General features: G+C 36.4%; 1 protein-coding gene across 3 annotated transcripts in view; it reads right to left on the reverse strand.

Annotated features, from left to right (window-relative positions):
• LOC140445539 (cytochrome b5-related protein-like) overlaps positions 1-16460 on the reverse strand; it is a 553029-nt gene that overhangs the window by 458123 nt on the left and 78446 nt on the right. For all 3 annotated transcript variants that reach the window (XM_072537636.1, XM_072537635.1, XM_072537637.1), the window contains exon 2: positions 12030-12421. In XM_072537636.1, coding sequence (XP_072393737.1) covers positions 12030-12421 — 392 coding nt within the window. The remainder of the gene's footprint in view (positions 1-12029; positions 12422-16460) is intronic.

The raw sequence follows: 16460 nt of genomic DNA on the forward strand, positions 1-16460 counted from the left end.
AAGAAGACCAGTTACTTTCAAAAAAGGTGAGAAGGTTATGGTGAGAGCATTGCGAGTGTCCAACATACCTAGCAACGTATGCGGAAAGTTAATGCCTGTTTTTGAGGGTCCGTACATAGTAAACAATGAGAATGGGATAAATAGTTATGAGTTGAAGCACATAGAATCAGACAAGATTAGGGGAATTTATAATATTAACGATGTTTACAAATATTATGAATAAAATACTGGTATTGTTTTTGCATAGAGAAAAATCCCTGCATAATTCAGTAATTTTTTTCATATGCAAAGGCGGAGATTTGTCATACTTTTTCTTTCCCAAACAAAGAAAAATAAATAAAAATATCCATCGAAATAAAATTTCATGATATCAATATAAACAAATTGTATATAGTAATTTAAGATAAGATTTAGTGTAGATAAGAATGGAAATTTGTTTGGCAAACGACCTTTTTCCGTTTCAAACAAAATTATCAAAAAACCCTTGTTTAGAATTAGAAGACATTTTACCTGTAAGTTAATCTTTTCATTGTTTGTATAGTCGAGTATTAAATGACCATATTCTAATCTTTTGAAATATGTATAAATGATGTATTGAAAAAACCAATTTTAAAGTAAGCTATTTAGTTTTCTCTGAAACCGAAATTAGGCTTTTCCAAAATCATGTTAAACAAAATTTGAGCTTTTTGATTGGACGGTCGTTTTTAAATGGGAATTTGGGAGTCGATCATCAGACAGGAGAAGTCAGTCATATTTTGGTCATCGAGAGGAAACAGCCGTTTGTCTCAAGATAGGGTGTGGTTCGTGAGTTTGGATACCGGCGTAACGAAACGAAGTGAATAGTTTGAAGAAGGAGATAACAAGTAGATTAAAGGAGGTCCTTGTATCTACCTTGGGCATTTTATAAAGTATATGTGAAAGTATTCTTACGGCATCAAGTTGACAAAAGGAGGTCCTGGTGTCATAAATAAATAGCTGAGTTTGGAGAAGTGGATCAGGTGTTTTTTGTGTAGTCTGCAGGAGGTTTGCAGAGACGTTAAGAAAGAGCCGAGGTGCCAAAGAGGAGAGATCACATCGTTGAGGAGACTGGACTTTTCTGGGTATTTTCCAACATACAACTCAAGAAGAAAATAAGCTGTAAGTGTTTGTACAATTGAATTTTATATCTGTGAAGGATCGTTTCGACATCATGGTCATTAGCATTCAAATTTAAGAACTGAGGTTTTGTTAGGCTAATCAAAAGTTTAAAGTTTTGTGGTTTCTTTTTTCAAGTAAAGAAAATTTTAAGTAAAATTGGTTTTCCACGTAATATAAATGTATGTAGCTTTATAATCTTATTATCATAATAATTTGATTTATTTTCTTGTATGCTGATTGATAAGATAACGACAGAATTTAATAATTGTTTTATTCGTTCATATAAAATAAAGAAACGTAAATCTTTGTAATGTAATATATTTGTATTCTTATCCTTTTCTTCTCTCTCCCGATAAAAGACAACTAGAAAATCTTTTGAATCCATCGAACACAGGTAATATAAGGATTATTTTACTTTTGATAACAAATAAGATATAATTCTTTTTTATTGGCTCAATAAACTAAGTTTGAACTCAAAATAAACAATCATATCAATATATATATATATATATATATATATATATATATATATATATATATATATATATATATATATATATATATAAGAGTAAGAAAAAAGAAGTACTTGTGACTCGTTTGAAAAAAATATATAAATGTTTTTGATGGGTTGGAGACAATAAAAGGGGCTATTGGTTAACTATTTAATATCTCGAGCTTTCAATTATGTTTACAATTCTTATCAAGAGCTGCTAAAAAAGACAAAATATCTTACAAAGTTGAACTATAAAGAAAAACATTTTTTGTTAACTCACCAAATAAAATTAGTTTCGTTAATAAAAATTGCTGCAAATACATGTCAAAAAGAATTAATACTAAAATGCCCTTATCTAATAAATTCTTCCCTGAAATTTTAATAATTTTGAAAACGTTTTCTTAACAAAAAAAAATAATTGAATTTATAAATAGTTTAAAGTAGCAACCAATTACAAATAAGCCTCAATGTCATAAATGTCAACTTAAAATGTTTACCTTTGACAATTATATTGTCAAAAATAAAATTTTGTTTAAAAATTATTTTTTGTTTGATAACAAAAAAGAAGAAGATTTATTCACCATTGATAGATGTCTGAAAAAATGTAACAGATATATGGAAAAGCAAATAAAAATGTGATATTTTTCAAGTTTCATATATAAATTATAAAGAAATAATATAATTATAAATTTTGCTTAGATTTTGAATTTCTGATCTTTTGTTTAAATTATTATCACTTTTGCTAATACAAACCATTTCCAAAAAAGTCCTTTTGAATTTATTACTTTCACTACATAAAATTTTAATGTTATCAAAATCCATAATATGGTCTTTATCGATTACATGCTCTGCCAAAGCACAAGATGGTTTTTTAATTCTGCAATCACTTTTGTGAGAAATAATGCGATTTGAAAGATTTCTTCCAGTCTCACCAACATAGTTAGATTCACACTGAGTACAACTAATGCTGTATATCTACTACATTCGTTTTTTCAAATTTGTCTATAGGATATTTAGTTTTGGAATATAAAGATGAAATAGTTTTGATGTTCTTTGTTGCTATTTTTATATTGTCAATAACCTTTAGTGTTTGTATTAATTTAGGTGGTAATGATGGTATAAAAGGTAGTGAATGATAATAGATGTTCTGATTGTTAGATACAATGTTTTGAGATTTAGCAAAAAATGGTGTTAAATTATTTATATTAACAATATTAGAAAAAAACATACTATGTAGCATATCTGGAGGATAAGAGTTTTCAATTAAAATATTTTTTAACAATTTAAGATCTTTATGTAGATAATCTGGATGAGAAAGTTTGAAAACACGTTCTTTTAATCCTGTTATAAGGTTCATTTTCATCTTATTTGAATGATGAGAGTAATAGCTTATAAATCTATTACTACATATGGGTTTTCTGAACCATCTGGTTTTCAACATATTGTCTGTATTTCTTACAATTCTCATGTCAAGTAATGGTAGAGAATTATCTACCTCTTCCTCAACTGTAAATTGTATATGTTGATTAGGATTGTTGAAAATGTTGACTGTTTCATGAATTTTGTGTTTAGGAAGTGCCAAAACTTAATCATCTACGTATCTTTTAACAAAAGGAATGAAAAAAGTGCAATTGTTGATACAATCACTGATAACATCATCCATGACATAGCTACTTAGAATGGGTGAAAGACTAGATCCCATAGGACTACCAAAAATTTGTTTATAAAAGACACCATTAAATATAAAAATATTAGAATCAAAAACAAAGTTGATAAGTGTTTTGAAATGTAATAAGTCAATATTAGTGTGTTGCGAAATCTCATTCCAATGTTTTTCAACACTACTGTTACGATAAATATCATGGCCTAAAAATAACCGTAAATATATTATGACTAATTCACTAATATTTTGTAGATTGTACGAGAGAATTCTACCAGCTGGCAGAAAGAAAACCGGTCAGACGATGACCTTCTAGTATACATCAGAGGTGTTCTCCTGAATTCTAGGCCAGTTGTGGTTTCATATATAATAATGGATTTTTCATTGAAGGAGTTAGTTAATTCTGAACACCCGCGGCCGCGATTTTAATTGTTACGCTCGCCTTTAAATAAATTATGTATTATTGAGTAGTTAAATAAATTAATATAAGTTATCGTGCTTTTTAATAAATTAAAATAAGAACCTTTTAATAAAGACAAAAGACAACAGTTAAATAAATATCATAACAGTGGTGTCAGAAGTGGGATTGAACATAAATTAGACTTATAATAATAAATTACAAGTGAATATAAAATAAATTGTAAAAATGGCTACGATTTATGAGCTCACAGTTACGGATTTAAGAAGGCATCTTGAAGATAGGGAATTAGATTCTACCGGGAAAAAGGCTGATTTAGTCCAATGACTAAAGAACGCTTTAAAAGAAGATGGTTTGGATCCGGAAACTTATATATTTGAAGATAAGCATGTTGCTGTTATCTCGTCGATTGCGAAAGTTTCTGGTGATGTGGCCAAAGTTTCTGGTGACATCGCATCATTGGAGAACAAAGTTTCTGGCGATATTTCAAAAGTTTCTGGTGACATCGCATCATTAGAGAACAAAGTTTCTGACGATATTTCGAAAGTTTCTTCTGATGTAGCCAAAGTTTCTGGTGATGTAGCCAAAGTTTCCGGCGACATCGCTTCGTTGGAAGACAAAGTTTCTAACGAGATTTCTTCGCTGGAAAGCAAAGTCTCTGCTAACATCTCTTCGGAAATCTCTAAAGTCACTTCTGAGATGTCTGCCCTGGACGATAGAATATCTTCGTTAAAAAACCAAGTTGCTGCCGATATGTTGGCCTTCGAAGAAAAGATATGGAAAGAGATGGAAAAGAAGCTGGAGGAAACAGGGACGGCAGAGAGAGGAAACAATCCAATTACAGTAGAGACAAAAGAAGACGAGACGAAATGTAAGTTGGAAATACGGCCGAAATTTGAAGGAAGTGGAGGTTCTGTCCATGTGAAAGTCCCAACTTTCGACGGAAAATCGTCATGGAATAACTACATGAAACAGTTCGAATCAGCTGCAAGAGCGAATGGATGGTCTGAAAAAGAAAAGGCTGTAAACCTGACTATCGCTCTTCGAGCAGATGCCTTAGATGTGCTTCAGACCATAGCCGTAGAAGAGACGGATGATTTCGAACAACTTAAGAAGAGGTTAAATATGCGATATGGCCACGAACATTTGGAGCATGTATACCAGTCGCAGCTTAAAAATCGTAGACAGAAGAAAGAGGAGGCTCTTCAAGAATATGAGGTAGATATTGCCAGATTAGTACGATATGCTTATCCAACAGCTCCCAAAGACATGATGGAAAAGTTGGCCGTTCAAACGTTTATTGATGGTCTTCGTGATCATGAAATGCAGAGAACACTGCGATTAGCTCGTCACAAAACGCTGGTTGATGTCTTATCCGCCGCCCTCGAATACGAGTCAGCTACGGTGGCCTCTGGCGGGTACAGTAAAGTTAGAACTGTAAAAGAGGAAGGAGATGAAGATAAACTTGACCAGCTTGTTAATATGATGAAAAGCATGGCATACAAGAAAACGAAGACCATCAGATGCTGGAATTGTGGCGAAATAGGACACGTGCGAAGCTTCTGTAAGCACCCTAGGTACGACGCAAATCAAGAAACTCACTATTAGGAAAACTAGAACGGGTCAGCCTTAGGGGGGCAGCTTCGACCCAGAACTTTTCTAAAGACCCTCTCATACTAATAGCTTCTTTGAAATGTCGTGAAGATAGTGTATATGTAGATGGAGACATAAATGGTAAAAAGCATACGTTGTTGGTGGATACCGGAGCGACCAGAACCATTATACGCCCGACAGTTATAAACAGCCGAAAGAAACTGTTACCAACGAGGTTGCGACTTCGGACCGCTACAGGTGAAAATGCCAACATTCATGGGGAAATCCAGGTACAATTGGGAATTGGAGCAGAAAAGTTCGTCCATACTGTTATAGTTGCTGACATCGAAGAGGATGTTATATTAGGAATGGACGTAATGAATATGCATGGATTCCAATTGGATTTTAAGAATAAGGTAATCAAAGTTGGCAACGAGGAGGTATTTCTTCATCCACATAATGACAACACTGTGCAAGCAGCCATTACAGAAGATACAGTCGTGCCTGCGAGAAGCGAAACGATCATAGTAGCGCGACTACAGGGAATTGTAGATGAAGAGACACCTGTTATGATGGAGCCTTGGAACCACGACGATGAGGTTGGCCGTGGAATCATAATTGGAAAGGAATTGGTGACTTCGGCTAAGGAAATTCCTGTGAGACATCAATGTCAACGACTACCCAGTGACCATAAAGAAAGAGACAACAGTAGGAACTTGTGTACCTGTGACATCCATAATCCGTCAGGCGACAACATCTGATAATTCCAACGACAAATTCGACCAAATGGTTGCAGTTGCAGGACAGTCTCTAAATCAGATGGAGAAAAGGAAATTAAGGGAATTTCTTCGGCAGTATCGTGATATTTTCGTACCGAAAGGAGGAAAGACGGGAAGAACTACCGTTGTTAAGCATAAAATTGATACTGGTAATGCTAAGCCAATTCGTCAAACAGCTCGACGATTACCACAGGCGAAAAGAGAGGAAGCTGAAACGATTGTTCAGGAAATGAAGAAAGACGGGGTGATAGAACCTTCTACGAGCCCATGGGTTTCTCCGGTGGTCCTGGTTAAGAAGAAAGACGGAACGACGAGGTTCTGTGTGGATTACCGTTTGCTGAACAACGTTACCAAGAAAGATAGTTATCCTCTGCCTCGGATCGATGACACATTGGACATATTGGCTGGAAGTAAATTGTTTTCTACTTTGGATTTGAAGTCTGGATACTGGCAGGTAGAAATGGACCCAGTAGATAAAGAAAAGACAGCCTTCACCACAGGATCTGGATTGTGGCAATTCAACGTTATGCCATTTGGACTCTGTAATGCTCCTGCGACATTTGAGAGGCTTATGGAAAATGTGTTGAGAGGGTTATCTTGGAAAACATGCCTGGTTTATTTAGATGACATAATCGTCTTGGGGGAGACATTCGAAGATCATTTGAGGAATTTAGAAAACGTTTTTAATCGACTTAAAGCTGCCCAATTGATGCTAAACCCCAAGAAGTGCCAGCTATTTCAAGGTAGAGTCAATTGTCTGGGTCATATAGTCAGTAAAGAAGGAGTGGTCGTGGATAAGGGAAAAATCGATTCCATTAAGGAATGGCCAAAACCAACTGACAAAAATCAAGTGAGAAGTTTTCTTGGACTATGTACTTACTACCGGAGGTTTATTAAGAAGTTTGCAGATATCGCTAAGCCACTAACGCGACTTACGGAGGAAGCGAGAGATTACCGCTGGGATACAGACTGCCAAAATGCCTTTGAGACCTTGAAAAAGCATTTAATAACAGCACCAATTTTATGGTATCCACTGCCAGAAGGAGAGGTCATCTTAGATACAGATGCAAGTAATGTGGGAATTGGAGGAGCGCTGTCTCAGATTCAAGGAGGACAGGAACGAGTCCTCGGATATTTTAGTAAAGTTCTTTCAAAACCTGAGCGGAATTATTGTGTCACGAGAAGAGAACTTCTAGCAGTAGTAAAATCAGTAGAGCACTTCTATCAATATCTTTATGGTAGGAAGTTTCTAATCCGAACCGACCATGCCGCCTTTAAATGGTTAATGCAGTTTAAGAATCCAGAGGGTCAGATAGCCAGGTGGATCGAACGACTCCAAGAATACGATTTTAAGATTGAGCACCGGGCCGGAGTTAGTCACAGAAACGCTGATTCTCTTTCCAGAGGGCCATGCCCAGCAGAGTGTTCCCACTGCAACAAAACGGAATCCAAGGAAGCAGCAGTGCTAAGAACGACGATTGTCAACGACGACTGGACGCCTACTAAGATAAGGGAAGAACAAGAGAGAGATCCAGTTATATAGAAAATCCGAAAATGGAAAGAGGAAAATCGTCGACCACCTTGGCAGGAAATATCAAACCTATGCTCAGTAGTTAAGACGTATTGGGCCCAGTGGGACTCATTTATCATCGAAGATGGCTTGCTCAAACGAGTCCTGGAAAATGGTGACGGTTCAGAGAAGAGAAGACAGTTGGTGATCCCAAAGAGCAGAATAGCCGAAGTACTTCGTCAGTTACACGACAGTCCATCGGGAGGGCATTTTGGTGTAAAGAAAACCCTTCAGCGAATTCTGGAACGGTTTTATTGGATGAACAGTTCCGACGATGTAAAAGACTGGTGTAAGAAATGTACTATTTGTACCACGAGTAACGGGCCTTACCGAAAAAGGAGAGCTCCTATGAGACAATATAATGGTGGAAGACCGTTTGAAAGAATAGCTTTGGACATCGCTGGGCCATTTCCAGAAAGTGAAAATGGAGCCAAGTACATGTTGGTAGTAATGGATTACTTTACTAAGTGGGTCGAGATTTACGCACTTCCAGACCAGAAGGCCGCCACCGTTGCAGATAAGTTGATCCAAGAATATATCAGCCGATTTGGAGTGCCTTTGGAGATACATAGTGACCAAGGCAGGAACTTCAAAAGCGATCTATTCCAAGGAATATGCGATAGACTAGGCATGAAGAAAACAAGAACTACGGCATATCATCCGCAATCTGATGGTATGGTAAAACGGATGAATAGGACAGTCGGCAAGTATTTGACAAAGATGGTGTCCGATCATCAGCGAGACTGGGACCAATACCTTCCGTTCTTCACAATGGCCTACAGATCTGCTGTTAACGAATCAACAGGCCAGACACCAGCCAGAGTCCTATTCGGACGCGAAATGCGACTACCTTGTGATTTAGAGTTTGGGTGTCGACCTGGAGAAGATGTAGCAGGTGAAGATTATGCGATCGAATTACGAAGAAGAATGAACGATGTACATGAGTTGGTCCGTTCCCACCTTCAGATCGCTAGCGACCGAATGAAGAAACGGTACGATACACAAGCCGAAAAGGGTTGCTTTAAGAAGAACGACCAAGTCTGGCTGTATAATCCCACGAAGCGAAAAGGTTGTTCTCCCAAATTGCAGCAGTTTTGGGAAGGTCCATACCTCATTATGGAGAAGATCAACGATGTCATCTACCGAATAAGCAAGATTCCGAGGAGAAAGCCGATGATAGTACACCATAACCGGCTGGCGTCTTTCGAAGGTGACCACGACGTAGATGAAGAAGTGGAAGTAAACCAAGTCCAAGATGTGTCTGACCTCACGTTTGAGGAATTCATGGGTGCCTATGTAGGTACCGGTAAAGCAAGACATGGTGTTACCACTGAAGAAAAGCAAGATCTACTCGCGCTCCCCGATGACCACTCGCTGGCCCTTACCATCCCGGCCAGTATCAAAGACGCACCAGGGTTGGCATCCGTCTTTCGAAGGAAGTTTGGTCGAGTTGCAGAACTTTAATGCCAAGTGCCAGCTCCCGGTAAAACCTTGAAATTCCAAGATGCATCACGTTACCTTTTCTACCTGGTAACAAAAGACACTGCCCGTGACCAACCTACCTACCGAGATGTATGGGAAGCCTTACTTCAATTGAGGGAGCACGTACTAGAGTCCGACGTGCAAAAGTTAGCCATGCCAAAGTTAGAGTGTCGCCAATTAGATTGGAGGGTTATCCGAAATATGGTGGAAGAGATCTTTAAAGACACCGAAGTCCAGGTGTTAGTCTGTTGCAGTCCGCATAGTTACTGGTGCGGAGAGAAAACCGTCCCTTGTCATTTTTATACAACTGGAAGTTGTAAAAGAGGGTCCAGTTGCCGATACCAGCATACCGTTCCGGTTCCAGTCTCGACAAGGTTCCAGGAGGAACCATCTTTTAAGAGGGGGGCAATGTTACGATAAATATCATGGCCTAAAAATAACCGTAAATATGTTATGACTAATTCACTAATATGTTGTAGATTGTACGAGAGAATTCTACCAGCTGGCAGAAAGAAAACCGGTCAGACGATGACCTTCTAGTATACATCGGAGGTGTTCTCCTGAATTCTAGGCCAGTTGGGGTTTCATATATAATAATGGATTTTTCATTGAAGGAGTTAGTTAATTCTGAACACCCGCGGCCGCGATTTTAATTGTTACGCTCGCCTTTAAATAAATTATGTATTATTGAGTAGTTAAATAAATTAATATAAGTTATCGTGCTTTTTAATAAATTAAAATAAGAACCTTTTAATAAAGACAAAAGGCAACAGTTAAATAAATATCATAACACTACTTATGATTAAATCTAAAGGTTTAAGCCTTTGATGATTTTGCCTAATGATTGCCAGTTTTCGTTGGATGAATTAAGGAATGTTTGTCAAGATGTAGTTTTAGATGACAGAACTATAAAAATACGATTGAAATTGAAGTATGGTAGTAGAATTATTATTACAGAAAAGCCTGGAAAATTAACGTTTATTTGTTTTATTGACAATTACCAAGATATTTTAAGTCAAGTCTGGTCTCATAAAAAAAAGACTTGGATGAAAAAGACAAGCGGTTAAAAACTTTGAAAGCCGCAGCAGCAATTGTTCGTGAAGATATTCAATCTTGTGTTTTCGATAATACTATGTATCCCTCACCAGGTAGAATGTTCGAGGATATAAATAATGATATTCCCGAATCATTGTCATATTTTTTGTAACAAGTCATTTAAAAAAACAAGCGTCATAATTTAGATCATCTAAAATTAGTTTGTACGAATATTAGCTACTGCGTCATGACAGCTGTTTGGCCTAGAATCTTTAAACATAAACTACAGCTAGGTCTTTTAGTTTTTTTGACTCAGACCAATGACTCAGTCACATTTGAATAATTTTTGAACATCCAATAAGAGGCAGAAGAAGAAGATGAAATCGAAGAAGACTTGACTGTTGAAGTAAACTTTTAGGAATATGAATCTAATTAAAATATCTAAAGAAATGAAAACAATAGGTAACCTAATAATCAATAGCAATATCAATATCAATAATAATGTAATATCTAGAACTTGACCTGTATTGTTTCCTTAAATTATCCTAAAATTGTCAAAACAGTTAGTGGAATAGGCCTACAGGAAAACCACGGTAAAAAAAACGCGCCGAGTACACTACCTCACAGGGGGTGTGGAAACGTGTGCATATTATCATGTATAATGTGACTCTTGGAATCGCGATATCCAAGGAATGGCAACTCTTAGGAGAAAAATAGTAAGAACTATTTTTGTAGAGAATATTAAGACCTATAACTTCGGTTGAAGGTTATTTTTTGATAAAATTCACCGTTTTCTATAAAAATCCAAAAACTCCTTTGATCCCGAATAACTTTTGGTGCACACATGGGATCGATGGGGACTTTTAAAAATTTATTTGTTATGGTATACCCTAGCACTCCACCAAAATTTGGCTCTCTGGTAATTTTTGTTATTTCAAATGTCTATATACCTAGATCGGGTTATGATTAATTTATGCCCATACCAGAAGATAATTAGTTCTATGTAGTTGACGTCATATCAGTTTGTTTGTTTGAGATTTACTGTAAAAGTTGTGTTTTAGTTGAAAAATTAAAAAAAAACATTTTTGATAAATGCTATCTCGAGGCGAGTCTTTTATTGAGATTATTCTCAATACGTGAGAATAATAATATACGTGTTTTGCAAGGGAACATCTATCAGGATATAATCTACTGTCACTCTTGTGTGAAGTGATACGACTTTTTAGGTATCTGTTGGTTTGGCCAATATATTATTTGTTGCAAGTTACACAAGGAATACAATAGACTATATTGGATAATTGATCCGTAGGTGTTTTATCTTTTACCTTAGTGAATACGGAATTAATTTTTAACACTGTGTAATTAGCAATTTTGATGTTTTCATTAACTGATTTAAAAATGCATTGTCAAAAATACACAAACCGACATTATTACTTAGACCTATTGATTAAGACGCAATCAAACAAACTGCTATGGCAGGCAAACAAGCTGCTAACGACATGCAACCTTTTGTCATAAATCGATCAGTAAAATTTCATATTTTATATTTCTGGTAGTTAATCTTAATGACAGTCATTGAACTAAGTGTTTGTTTTGTTTTTAATTTGAATTATGTTTGTGCTTATATTTTAACTGTTAAAGTAAATTATAAAATCTTTTGCTGAAATCCACATTGCATCCACAAAGCATTGTTCTTGATGTTATTTAAAAAATCACACTGCCGTTAACCTCAATCAAGTAAGATATAAATAACAAACAATTATCAAATTGTATTTTACCATGATTTAAACGATTGTCATCCAGTTTACCATCAAAACTTATATCCGATATAAAATAAAAGTAAATTAATTACAATAACATACCTTACTTGAAGCAATGAGAACTGAAAATAATACATTCTAAAGTTATCCTTCATATGAAAATAATTATGAGCAGCTACAGTAACCATTCCTAAAAACACACCACCAAATACACCCAATCCAAAGTTCCAAAATTTCACTGCAAAAATTGAAAACAAAAAACTCAAGACCAATAAAAAATCTGTAAAAAACTTTGATTTGGTATAACTTCGTTTGGAACCGTTTTTTAAAACTGGTTGTATTTTCTTTTTCAATGTTCTATAGAAGCCATTTTCTTCAAACGTAAAAGGAGAATTTCTCTCTGTAACAGCATTTTTAACAAAATATTTTTTAAGCACTTCGTTTGGAAGTTCTGTTAAGTGGTGGACTTCAAAAGCTTCCGTTATATCAGTACCCTAAAACAATTGTTTTTAAAAGTTATATGTAAATTTACATAAATACATTTGTATTCACTAATATTTGATCTCAAAACTTAAAACTTTAAAATCTAACGTACTTTAAACTATTACTTTTCACAATAATTTTACCATTCAAAGTTATTATTTTATTTGTAGTGATAACTTCATCTTTAAATGAAAACTCAAAATACTCTTATCTTACTAACTTTACACATTTTTTACATAATCAGAATACAATAAACACCAGGAAATATTGCCCTGTAGTTTTCCTGTTATTTGGTAGAGTACTAATAAGAGTCAATCATGTATAGGCTGGATGCGTCACTTGCGTCTGTGCAAGTAGCGTGCACGCTGCGAGCAAGATGCGTGGGCTTGAATTGTTTCTTTCCCGCCAACACACATTGAGCATTTTCTCACGTCTTTAGTCCAGTGGCGCACCTCCCCCGAGTACTATTTCGTCAGTCACTCACAAATTTTAAGGCCTTAAAATGCATAAAAAAATTTTGGTGCCCAATTAAAACCCCCCCCATAGGAAAATTCTAGGTGCGCTACTGTTTCAGTCTCATTGCGCCTCCCAAGTAACATGGATGATCACAGGCAACGTGTTGCATTTGCGTTTAATGAGTATTTATATCATAAAAAAAATATGTATATGACTCCTCTCTTCCTAATCCCTTCATGGTAATATTCTGATGTCATAACCCATATGAAGGCTGCTTCTTAACAGCAGCAATTAACAGTTCTGTATCTACGTTGAAATTTATCGCACGGTGAATGTGTACTCGCTGATTGCTTAGCCCAGCCTGTCAAGCCGCCCAAATTGTTGTGAAAGCCGCGTTCACATGGAGGCGTAGCTGAAACTGGTGTCCTCCCGGCCCACGCCGGCTGCAAGATACTTGTTAGTAGCTTGCACGCTACGGCTCTGCTCGAGTGCTGCACTGCCTAATTATAACTCATGTACTGCTGAACCGCCAGCCAGCGATCGCATACATCTTACCCGCTACCCGACCCGCGGCCAGTCTCGATCCAACCTTTATTGGAGACGGTCGCATAAATAAATTTTTAAACAAATATATTAAATAACCAGTTTTTTTTTTTAAAGTATATCCTTAATTAGTATTATTAATTACAAGTGTTCTATAAAAACGAAAATAAAATAACACAAGTAATCTTTCCTTTAAACACCGGCAAATAAATTCATAGGGTAAGTCCGGGAGAGATGGCTCACTTTTTTTGACTGTCTGCATCTTAGCACAAAAAGGTCTACGCTCTAAAATATTTATATATTTATATTAAAATACTGTTACGAACATGCACATCGGCGTGGCCCATGTAACGACTGCATGTCGAAAGGGAGAACTTTCCACAGATGTATCGAGCGCGGAAAAGATCGATCCGTCAAACAACCAATTAGAGGTGGGACTACTCCAGATGATTCTAGAACAATACTTTTGGTATATATATTTAACGATGTTATGAGTAGGGTAGAGTTGATAAGATATTACCGAACTGTAAACTTATAAATAAATATATTTATATAAATTCAAACCGCTCGCTCGTTTTATTTAATCTCGCTATAGTTGGTGTCAGGTGTGGGGTTTAAAAATAAATTCAGCAGTGACTTTTGAAAAAGACTTTTGAACTTTTAAAAAGCATTGTTCTTCGGGAACATCCGCGTAGTTCGGTGGTGATCTTTGTATGTAAGAACATTTAAAAAAGTACGTGTGTGCCTGCCCAAAGATGCTGCTAGTAGAACTTCCATTAAAACAGTTGCGTGAGCAACTAAAAGAACGCGATGAAGACTGCAGTGGGTCCAAGAAGATACTCCAAGAACGACTGAAGACTGTTCTTAACAAGAATGTAGAAGACCCAGACACATTCCAGTTCCAGTCAGCAGAAAAAGCAGTTTTACCGAAAATAAAAAAATGTGTCGCAATTAATTGAAGAAACTTCTAAAAAAAATAATAGTAAATTTGAAAATGTCTCGCAAATAATTAAAGAATCTTCTAGAAAAAATGATGATAAATTAGTGAACGTTTCCAAAAGATTCGATGAAACATTCGAAAATGTATCTAAAAGATTCGACGAGACTTCACAAATAATCAAAGAAATATGTATTCAGAAGAATGAGAAATTTGAACATGTCTCAAGAACATTCGATAAGATACAGAAAAATGTAAACGACAAGATAGAAGACGTAGAAGAGAAGATCAAACAATTAGAGATCATGATAACTAACACGAAAGTGCTACCACCAGTTAATACAGTAGCCTTGATCCGGTAGTGAAATAAGAATCACCGAGAGACGAAACGACACATCATATGAGATTTAAATTGCCACCATTTGATAAAAAGTCCTCTTGGTCCATATATCTTAGACAATTTGAAGCTATTGCGACAGCCAATCATTGGACAAAACAAGAAACGGCTGTTTCCTTGACTGCTGCTTTACGAGGTGATGCTGCGGATATCCTAAGATCGATTCCTAAGGGTCAAGAAAAATGTTACCAGACCTTGTTCACTGGACTAGACAAACGTTACGGAGATGCCCATCTACAACAAGTCTACAAGGCGCAACTAAGAAGTAGAATTCAACAAGCAAGTGAAAATTTGCAAGAGTTTGAAGCAGATACCAGATAACATTTTGGAAGAAATTTTTGTAAATATCTTCGTCAATGGGTTAAAAGACAATGAATTACAGAAAGCTTTACGATTAGCAAGACCGAAAGTTCTAGACGAAGCGCTCGCTATTGCCTTGGAATATGAAACAGCTAGTCAAACTTCACGGACCCATCGAGTAAGAACCGTTGAAAAAGGCGACGAACCAAACGACGAACGTCTGGAAGAAATGGTACGAAAAGTAGTAGAGCCCAGATGTTGGAATTGTGGTGACGTATGGTAGTAGATCACATTCGCCGTAAGTTGCAAGAAAATATTACAACAGTCAGAAAGTTAGAACAGATCGAACACTGGGCTAGAAAAAGTCATTCAAATGCTGATGCTCAGTCAAGACGGTGATGCAGTGCTAATTGTAATCACTGTCTTAGATTAGGAGAACGACTTTGCCCCGTGAGACGAACCACCGTCATTAATAATCAATGGCAGCCTCAACAGTCCAAGATGCTTAAGCAGATGATCCATGTATAAAAAGAGTATTGGATTGGATGCGTCGAATTGAAAGACCTTCTTGGCAAGACATTAGTGCATGTAGTCAAGAAGTCAAGTGTTACTGGAGCCAATGGAATTGCCTAGTGCTAAAAGATAATCTTCTGTATAGAACCTTTGAGAACGATGATGGTACAGAATCTAAGCTTCAGTTGATTGTACTTAAACGTAAAATGTCAGAAGTATTGCGTCAGTTGCATGACAGTGCATCAGGTGGACACTTTGGTATTACGAAGACTATGCAAAAGGTTCGAGAACGGTTCTATTGGGTGAACTGTAAAGATGATGTAAGAAGATGGTGCCGGAAATGTGAACTGTGTGCAACCAGTAATGGTCCAGTTGGTAAAAAGAGGGCACCCATAAAATAGTACAATGTTAATAGTCCTATGGAAAGAGTAGCAATCGATATTGCAGGTCCACTTCCAGAGACGAATGATGGGAATAAATATATCCTGGTAGCCATGGATTTCTATAGAAAATGGACTGAGACCTATGCGATACCAAATCAAGAATCTGCTACCGTTGCAGAGGTACTTATTAAAGAATATTTAGCCGATTTCGTGTTCCCTTGGAGATCCACTCCGACCAAGGGCCAAACTTCGAGTCAATTTTTTTCAAAAAGGTTTGTAAATTGATTGGTGTTAATAAGACCAGAACGACACCCCTACCTCCTTAATCAGATGGAATGGTCGAGAAGATAAACTGAAGATAGGTAAAAACCTGTCCAAAGTTATATCAGAACATCAAAGGGATTGGGACCAGTACATTCATTTATTCCTAATGGCCTAGCGCTCGGCCGTGAATCAAACTACAGGCCAGACTCCAACCTGCATGATATTAGGTCGTGAAGTTCGTTTGCCCTGCGACCTAG

This window comes from Diabrotica undecimpunctata, chromosome 7, assembly GCF_040954645.1.
Source record: "Diabrotica undecimpunctata isolate CICGRU chromosome 7, icDiaUnde3, whole genome shotgun sequence".
Classification (NCBI taxonomy): Eukaryota; Metazoa; Arthropoda; class Insecta; order Coleoptera; family Chrysomelidae; genus Diabrotica; species Diabrotica undecimpunctata.